At 44.9% G+C, this 10000-nt stretch overlaps 1 protein-coding gene across 1 annotated transcript in view; it reads right to left on the bottom strand.

Moving 5' to 3' along the window:
* Positions 1 to 10000, bottom strand: part of LOC134071736 (thrombospondin type-1 domain-containing protein 7B-like) — a 56123-nt gene that overhangs the window by 13267 nt on the left and 32856 nt on the right. Inside the window, exons 7-13 of the mRNA XM_062528573.1 lie at positions 8329 to 8563; positions 5970 to 6073; positions 4783 to 4974; positions 3740 to 3916; positions 3605 to 3709; positions 3191 to 3369; positions 107 to 208 (exon numbers count right to left, since the gene is read on the bottom strand). Coding sequence (XP_062384557.1) covers positions 107 to 208; positions 3191 to 3369; positions 3605 to 3709; positions 3740 to 3916; positions 4783 to 4974; positions 5970 to 6073; positions 8329 to 8563 — 1094 coding nt within the window. The remainder of the gene's footprint in view (positions 1 to 106; positions 209 to 3190; positions 3370 to 3604; positions 3710 to 3739; positions 3917 to 4782; positions 4975 to 5969; positions 6074 to 8328; positions 8564 to 10000) is intronic.

Here is a 10000-nt window from a genome sequence, read left to right as displayed (position 1 = left end):
TGGTGGTGTTGGGTGGGGTGGTGGTGTTGGGTGGGGTGGTGGTGTTTGGTGGGGTGGTGGTGTTGGGTGGGGTGGTGGTGTTTGGTGGGGTGGTGGTGTTGGGTGCTGTGCTGCTTGCGTGCTGTATGTTGAGGTGGCACTCAGACCACGGGTCCACTTCCCAGCTGTGCTGATCACATTCACTGTAACACGGCAGTACCTCAGACACCTGGGGACACAAACACACAGGATTACCACACACATACAGTACACACACACACACACACACACACACACACACACACCACATGGGGACACAAACACACAGGATTACCACACACACACACACACACACACACACACACACACACACACACACACACACACACACACACACACACACACACACACACACACACACACACACACATACACACACACACACACACCGCCTGGGTATACACACACACATGGTTACACACACCAACAGACACATATGAGTACTAACCTGAGCCTTTGTCCATGTCCATATTGACAGTGTGTTTTCAGCCGCCATGGAGAGATGGAGAGAGAGAGAGAGAGAGAGAGAAGTGATGGAGAAAAAGAAGAGAGGGATAGAGACATGTAGGAACAGAGAAAGCAAGTGGAATATTTCCATTAGTTCCCTCTTCCTTTGTGTTTTGAATATTATAAATGGCACTCGGGGACTACTGTACTGCTAATCAGCATTAACTATAGATGAGCCACTGATGCGGCCTCTGTCTGTATTGGTGTGGTAAAGCTGATTACTTACAGCAGGAGCACTGACCACTACTCCCTCTACCCATACCAGTTAGTCTCCATTAAATATAGATGTATTAGTTTGGGATGTTTGTGTATGTGTATGTGTATGAGTATACAGTATATATGTGTGTGTGTGTGTGTGTGTGTGTGTGTGTGTGTGTGTGTGTGTGTGTGTGTGTGTGTGTGTGTGTGTGTGTGTGTGTGTGTGTGTGTGTGTGTGAGTATGTGTGTGTGCGTGTGTGTGTGTGTGTGTATGTGTGTGTGTGTGTGTGTGTGAGAGAGAGAGAGAGAGGGAATAGACAGAGGAGAGGGAGGGGAAGAAGTGAGGGTAGTAAAGAGAGGGAATGGAGAGGTGGACGGGGAGTGAAAGTGTTGAGAGATGTTTCCCTGTTTTGCTACAGAGCCTTAAAAGCTTTGTGTGTATATGTATGTGTGTGTGTGTGTGTGTGTGTGTGTGTGTGTGTCTGCGTGATAGAGAGTGTGAATCAGGGAGATGAGGGATAGCAAGCTAACACTGAGCAGCTGGGTCCCCATCTATAAATTATGCAGGAGACCTACTCACACCACTGTCTCTGGTGACATGCACGCACACACAGCATAGTCACACACACACACACACACACACACACACACACACACACACACACACACACACACCATACAACCCATGTACCCAAAGGTAATTTGTTTAAAAGCATCATTCTTTTTCTATAGAAAAAACTGTTTTCTTTTCTATGCTTACGTGTCTCCATATGTATTTCAATCTGCTTAAACATCTGTGTCATCATCCTGCAACAAGGTGTGTGTGTGTGTGTGTGTGTGTGTGTGTGTGTGTGTGTATGTGTGTGTGTGTGTGTGTGTGTGTGTGTGTGACTATGCTGTGTGTATTGTGCCATTGCATTGTATCTCAGAGTGAGCTAAGCTGAGGTGTGTGTGTTCCCAGTAGATGGGTCCGGCTGATGAGAGCGGACAGAATCAGGGCCTTGGAGAAGAAGCTCCTCTGCTGCTTCATCTCCCTCGACACAATCAACACAATCAAAGCAATCACCTGCTCACACATGTACATCACACACACACACACACACCCACACCCACACCCACACACACACACACACACACACACACACACACACACACACACACACACACACACACACACACACACACACACACACACACACACACACACACACACACACACAAATCTCTCACTCTCTTTATTCCCCATTCTCCATTTACACCTAACACCTCTCACTCAGACACAAAAAAATCTAGGCCTGCATGGCCCCAAATGTATTCTATGGGCATGTCTAGCTCCTTGCTCAGATGTCACTTGGGAAAGTCACACCTTAGTGCAAAAAGGAAAGGCACAGTAGCCATTAATAGACGGTTTCGCTATGCCCCATTACAGTTTTCTATGAGAACTATTATCGGACCTCTTGAATAGCAATTTTTAAAATTGGTCATAATTTGTCATACATTTTGTCAGTCATAAACCAATAAATACCAGCTAATGAAAACCTTGTCACATACACACACACATACACACGCACAAACACAAATAATCACCATTACATCAGCTAGGACCAGGCATAAATAATTTAACATTTTGCCTCTCTCATTATGATGGATGTCCTAACAGTTATGGCCTTCTTCCTCCATGTTGGCCCCTCTAGCCTGTAAGAGAGCTTTCTCACAGTGAAAAACATGGGCCAGATTTTAAAGGGAGGATTTCTGTAATGCTGCAGTAAGCGACTAGCGTTGGCCCTCCAGTCTTGCGGGTCAATATTTCGATCTGATGCTGGTGCACTCTCGAGGTTGTTATTTTCCACACAGGGTGGAGAACCTTTTATGAAGTGTCTTGCCAGGGGTGTGTCGACTGACTGAGCACAAGATCTTATCATATCAGATTTTTCAAATGTCAGATTTGGGGAAAGGTGGTGCAAGGTCAGCTTAATTGTCACGTGATGGGCAGGGTTTCTCTCCATTCACTTTCTATTACTGCACCAGTGCACCTGGATAAGGCTATACAGATTCTGTGGTAATGATACAGCTACTGATCAGCTAAAGTAGCTGATTAAGCTCATTAGGAGTGGGCAGGGACATCAAGTCTACAGTAATCAAGGCAAGTCAGAGTCAGAGTGAAACAATTTGTAGTTTTTTCCCCCTTGTCAGCAATGTGAAACTGTGACTTTATGGATTCTGAGTGGCCAGGTTGCCAGGGAATTCTGGCTGTTGTACAAAAGAATATCCATTTAGGTGTATGTGTGTGTGTGTGTGTGTGTGTGTGCGCGTGTCTTTCTCTTTCTGTGTGTGTCTGTGTGTGTGTGTGTCTCTCTCTCTTTGTGTGTGTGTGTGTGTGTGTGTGTGTGTGTGTGTGTGTGTGTGTTTGTGTGGATGTCTGGCTGATTAGCCATGGGGGTTCCACCTGATTCCTCAGGTCCAGTTTGGGGCAGGGACGCCCTCCGTTGAACGCTTTCTCTCTGAGCCACTGGGCCCGCACTTTCACACCCCAGCCACAGGAGGCGCTGCAGGTAGACCAGGGTGACCACTCACTCAGCCTGCAGTCCATGGGGCAGGCCACATGACACAAGTCTTCCTCCAAACCTGGAAGCCAGAGACGATGAGCCCCAAACAAAGGTCAATCATTAACCAGTAAAGGTCATATTCCAACATCGAGTGGTTGACAGAATAATTTATAGGTTAATATAGTTATCTTTATACTCTGCACAATGACAATAAAGTAATTATAAGAATACACATGTAATGTAATGTAATCTAATATGTGTACAGTATGTATGCGGAATTTATATTCAAAAATCAGATTGTCCACCCGTCTAACCTGAGCTAGCACACAGAGTGGGTTCTACCAGCTGTCCACGGTGGTCCAGGCAGGCCAGGGCCCTGTAGCGCCAGCCTTGCCCACACTCCCTGCCCTCTCCTTGGGCTGCTCCCCAGCGTAGGACTCCATCCAGACCCCGCGGGCGTCCAGGAAGGCCCAGGTGCCATGCCGTCCGCCCGGAGAGCCCCGGGAGCAGGCACGGAGACCAGGAGCCCTGGGGCTGAGCCCTGAACTCAGAGCACGGGCATGGCTCTCGCTCCTCCAGCGGGTACAGAGACTCCTGCTGGCATCGCATGCGCTTCTTGCTGCGACCTGACAAAAATAGAGAAATGGGGCTGAGGAGAGATTCATGTAAGGTCGCGGACACACCAAAGGCGGATTTTTCAGGATGAGGCGTGTATTTTCTGTTGTTTCTAATTGGAGGTGAGCGGATTGCGCGCCGAGTATCTGCACAAGCCGGAGAGCGGATTTTCTGCCTGTACACCCCGAGCTGAACGAGCAGAAAAAAGTTCTACTCAAGGCGTTAGGGTAGTGACGCATTCAGGATAAGAGCAAGGCATTATCCACATTCATGTTAGTGTGTCTCAAAATGTGGTTATGTTGGATAACTGTATGTAGAAAAATAACTAAATTTGATGATTCATTTTAAAACTGCACCCCTTCAATATCATAGTACTGTAACCTGTCTGAAATGTTGCTGTGGGCAGAAAACTGGACAACACTAGGACAGTCTGTAATATATGTTACATCTTTGATGTCGTGGAAGTACATCATTATTTGAAAAAAAAATCAAAGAAAACTTGATATAAGGAAAATGCTTTTTTTTTATGTCACAACAGATTGATGGTAATAATGAAAGTGCTAAGTTGATTGATTCTGTAAGATATTAACATCATTAATCTGAGAACAATTATTATGGGAATTAAACTTTTCCATATGAGTGTTGGGTGAAATTAATTAATACATATTTAATGCCAACATGGACACCATTAAAAAATCACTTTGCATGCAGTCATGCATCTCCATCCTAGCGTGAAACCCACCGGCGAAGTTTGTGTGCTTTTGTGTGAAAGTGTGATTGTTTTGTCTGTGTGTGTGTGTGTGTGTGTGTGTGTGTGTGTGTGTGTATATGTGTGTATATGTAAGTGTGTGTGTGTGCGTGCGTGTGTGCGTGTTACCTATCAGTGTCCGTGTGCGTGAGCGCCAGTCTCCACAGCGCTGGCAGGGTGAGAAGGCGCTCCAGCTGCTCAGGGTGCAGTCGTCCCTGCAGGCCACGCGACAGGCCCGCACTTGGGCCGGCATCGGCCCGCCCCACAGCAGACACAGCGACAGCGCAGCAGGCGAGTCGTCTGCCCCAACACACGTCACACCTGGGGAGCAGAAGAGCATCAGACCCAAAAGAGGGAAAATAAAAAAGAGTGAGAAAATGACCACAGAACATATAAACCATTACATTACATCTTGAATTTCCCCTTGGGGATCAATCAAGTATCTATATATCTAGATACTCTATCTATCTATCTATCTATCTATCTATCTATCTTACATTTAGCAGACACTGACACTTTTTTGTCCAAAGTGACTTTCATACAGTATGTCAACTATAATACGCGGGATTACATTGTCCCTTAAGCAACTTGGAGCTGAATGCCTTGCTCAAGGGCACAACGGTAGGAGCCGGGAATTGAACCAACAATCTTCAGGCAACTGCATGCTAATCCCAGCTCCTTCAGCTCCAACAGAGTTATTTGAGGCTGTAGTGTTTTGTTCTTCTATGAGCAATTTTAGAAGTTAAGTGGATAACTCAGTGTGTGATGACAAGGTGCAATGCTATACATGTGATGGAATTCCATGTCCGTGATTGATCCTCCGAGAAGATTTATCCAGGCTGTTTTAATAGTGGAGACCCAACAGCGCCGCATCTGATTCGATGACAGATTTCTATTCTAGGCCGTGCCATTACACTTTTGACTTTTTTTCTATTACACGGGCACAGCACCCTGCCGCAGGACAATAAAAGTGACAAAAGAAACAGCTTCAACACCTCCCCAGGAGATGTGTGAATCACGTGTTAAGTGTGAATCAGCGAGGAGCTCAGTGTATAAATAATGTGCACTGGTGTGGGTGTGTGTGTGTGTGTGTGTGTGTGTGTGTGTGTGTGTGTGTGTGTGTGTGTGTGTGTGTGTGTGTGTCCTTCATGGTCTCCAGAGGTGAAGTTGTCCTCAGTGCTGGGGTCATTCCTCTCTCACCTCTGGTGCACTGGTGTGTGTGTGTGTGTGTGTGTATGTGTGTGTGTGTGTGTGTGTGTCCTTCGTGGTCTCCAGAGGTGAAGTTGTCCTCAGTGCTGGGGTCATTCCTCTCTCACCTCTGGTCTCCAGGCCTTGGCCACAGGACTCGGTGGAGGCCCCAAGCGCTTGCCTCACGGAATCAGGGACCAGAATGCACTTGTTCCAGCGGTGGGTCTGCCATCTGCCAACCAAATCAACAAAGAGGGTGTGTATGGGTGCATCCTTGTCAAAGAATGCCTGTCATGATGCATGATTCTTGGACAATGTGATGTTAAGTCTTTCATTTTGTATTTATCCCAGGTAATAGTGTGTGTGTGTGTGTGTGTGTGTGTGTGTGTGTGTCTGTGTGTGTGTGTGTCTGTGTGTGTGTGTGTGAGAGAGAGAGAGAGAGAGAGAGAGAGAGAGAGAGAGAGAGAGAGAGAGAGAGAGAGAGAGAGAGTGCATGAACCTGTAAGTTGGGCAGGTAGAAGTCTGTTCACACTCCCTCTCCTCATAGAGTGTGTCAGGGCAATCCTGGCCCCCATTGTCTGGTCTTTGGATAATGATCCTGTGCCGTGACTGACTAACTACAGTAGCATTTGCTGAGGAATAGAGGAAGACAAAAATTGCTCTCAGTAAGTCTTCATTTGCAGGATGTCTGTATGGGGACTTCATAACATTTTTATGAGCTCTCAATAGCATTTAAAAAGCATCATCCTCATTAATGTCAGCATTCAAAGGATAATGATGGGTTCTATAAAGACAAAATAGGACTTTAAAGGACTTTGTCTTTTCATTTGTTTTAATTGACTTTTCCTCTGTGGATTCCTGCACATTTGGACACCTTTATTTTTAGGCCTACGTGATTTAATTACGATGTTATTACTGGGAACTCTTTCATCACTTCAGTTTTATGGCACCAAATCATTTCAGAGAGCTGGCATATGAGGCTCTTAAATAAGACTGTCATTAACATTTCTTATCAGACCCAGGAATGCAAATGAGGATTGGAAAAGAGCAGTGAAGTACTAACAAAACAACAAAATTGAGAATGCACAATCACTCAGAATTGCTCTTAAATGGATATGGTAATTGGAAATGTCTGCTACCAGTTAATTAAGTTATTCTTTTTCATTACATGTTTCCCCCGTACTTGACACAAATTGGAATGAGACCCATTATTCAGGTGTTATACCTTCAAAGTCACCAATGTTGGATCAACAGCACGTCTGGAGTGTGTTCAAGCAATACATCACTTCAGGCATGCTGTGAAGCATTGGAGCCAGTGTCTGAGGCGGCAGGAGGTAGCTATTTGGAGATCGCTCTCCAGCAGTCTTTGCTCTCCACACATACAGCATCAGCACAAAAGCTGGTGGTTTTTGCTGTGATTTATAATTCATCTCTTAGTTTCATTAAAAAAATAAAATAAATAAAAAAACGTAAAAATATATTTTTGAAGTATATAGTATATACTAAAACATACTGTAAATACTGCTTGACAAGGGGGAAAAAAGATGGTCTATTCTGTTCTCCAACAGTGACATATAAGGCATGACCTCTAATCAAAGCAGATAGGAGACATAATGTAATATAATTGAATTAGTAGGTAATATGGATAATATACTCCAAACAGAAATTGGCCGATAGGCTAATAGTGATGGTGGAAGGTCAGAGCTGTCTGAGGCGTGATGCAATTGCAACCAATCTGGCTGCTTTCCCAGACTGATGCACAGTATTTCCTCCCTGTGATGTATGGACGGGCCCGTGTATTATGGGATAGCTCCAGCAGCAGTCTCTGTATTCCTGTCATGCATGATCGGTTTGTTGTGGAAAATGTCTGTTTTTCAGCCCTGGCTGTCAGAACATGTATTGAGGCGTATTTGCCTGTGTTTTATTTTCTTCCAGGTGAAACACAGGATGCTACCACGTTACTTTGAATACTGCCCTGTTTTTCCATTATTTGACAAGCATGCAATCATCTGCAAGTGTTTATGCATCTTTGGATATCTGTATTCATGTGTTTGCATGTGTGGATGTATAATGTGCACTGGTGTGTGTGTGTGTGTGTGTGTGTGTGTGTGTGTGTGTGTGTGTGTGTGTGTCTGTGTGTGTGTGTGTGTGTGTGTGTGTGTGTGTGTGTGTGTGTGTGCTACCTGGACTGCATGTGTTAGGACAGGGGCTCCATTCACTAAAAGGAGTGACAATGCAGTCGACTGGACATGCAAGCACACACACACGCTCAGACACTGGATGAGACGAGGTCGGGCATCTGGAGGGAGACAGAAAAGGACAGTGAGACCAAGAGCAGAAGACACCAGTTAAACAAGGAAGACAGAAACAGAGGTGTCAAGAATCCAAACATTCTCATCAACCAAATTCTCTTTCTTTCTTTCTTTCTTACTTTCTTTCTTTCCTTCTTTCTTTTTTTCTTCCTTTCTTTCATTTTTTCTTTCTCACCTTTTCGAGGTGACCACTCCATTGTTGGCTTTCACACAGGTGATCTCTCTCATCTGGGTGCCCAGTCCACAGGTAGCGTTATGCTGCTCCGGTGCGGAGGCGTTAAGAGGGGGTCCCTGGGGGTCGAGGACGCAGGGGCCCCAGGGGCTCTCGGCCCAGTGGAGGTGCACACAGGTGCCGCTGCCGCACGACCTCCACTGCTGCAGGGCTGAGGCGTTCGGACACACTGCACCGCCTGGTCAAGAATGCACTCATTGATGCACTTATCACACTCATTGATGCACTTAATGTGGTTTTTAATTTGTTGTTAGAAGTGCTCTAAAAAGCTTAAATGTTTTTACCATGTTGTAAGTCGCTTTGGTTAAAAAGCGTCAGCCAAATGTAATGTAATGTAATGTAATGTAAAAGAGACGTTACATCACCCCCTCAGAATGATAAGGTTCTATCTGACATTTTCGTCAAAATTGAGTTATTAACATATTCTTATTCTATGACAAATGCTTAAAGCATCACTAAAGCACTTTTCCTCTGTCGCACGCACGCTATTTGTTTATCTAGCACTGGCTTTGCAAATAACAATGTCCACAGACAAGGTGATTTTACGAAAGTATGATATATTGTGACATCGAAGCAATTTAAATTTGTATTTTCTTGTCTCATTCCATCGAGCTACAGATCCGCTACCTGATCTAGTAAACAAGAAGCGAATGCTGTTATGAATTGATAAACCACTGAAATGATTATGAAACATTATTTTAAGGTACAAAAAACACTTAAGTGTTGCTTTAAGGTCAGGTGAGGTACGCACACACACACGCACTCACGCACGCACGCACGCACCCACGCACCCACGCACCCACGCACCCACACACACACACACACACACACACACAAATAAATACACAATGTATCAACTCAGCTCTCCGGAATAGTAAGCATACAGTGGTGCTTCCAAGAGGTATGCCTGATGTGATGAAATAACCAAAGCCCCACCACCCCGAAGCACTAAAACATCAAAATGTTTGCTCCATAGTTGTGCACACACACACAGCAGGGCTAGGTTCTTTATCTCAGACTCATCACGTAAATTACTAATGCTCAAAAAGATCAAGAAACAAAGAGAGTCCTTTCTATCCTCAGTGGTTGAGTTCAAAAAAGGGACGTGTGTGTTTAGTAACGGTTTATTATAAAGCACTGGCAAAGACACACACAGACACAAATAAACAAATACACACACAGACACAAACACGCACACGCGCACACACACACACACACACACACACACACACACACACACACTCTCTCTCTCTCTCTCTCTCTCACACACACACACACACACACACACACACACACACAAACCTATCTTCAAAACTGTTTTGATCCTGTTCTCTCAGTTCATTGTGACTTCCAGAAAGTTCCTTCCAACTGAACTCTCACACACCACCAGCACAAAGGGAGCAGAGTGCTGATGACAGAAAACACTCTTTAAAAAGCTCTTTCATGAAGAGAGGTAGGAAACTTTTTAAGTGTTAGTGTAGTAGCTGCATGATGAATCGAGTCTCACTTCTCTTTCACACACACACACACACACACACACACCCTCCCTCTCACTCCGATAGTGTCAATAATATGATAACTGTGGCCATGAAGGAATCTATATGCAGTGTTTAAT

This window comes from Sardina pilchardus, chromosome 23 (assembly GCF_963854185.1).
Source record: "Sardina pilchardus chromosome 23, fSarPil1.1, whole genome shotgun sequence".
In the NCBI taxonomy this organism is placed as follows: Eukaryota; Metazoa; Chordata; class Actinopteri; order Clupeiformes; family Clupeidae; genus Sardina; species Sardina pilchardus.
This window is presented reverse-complemented; position numbering and strand designations above follow the sequence as displayed.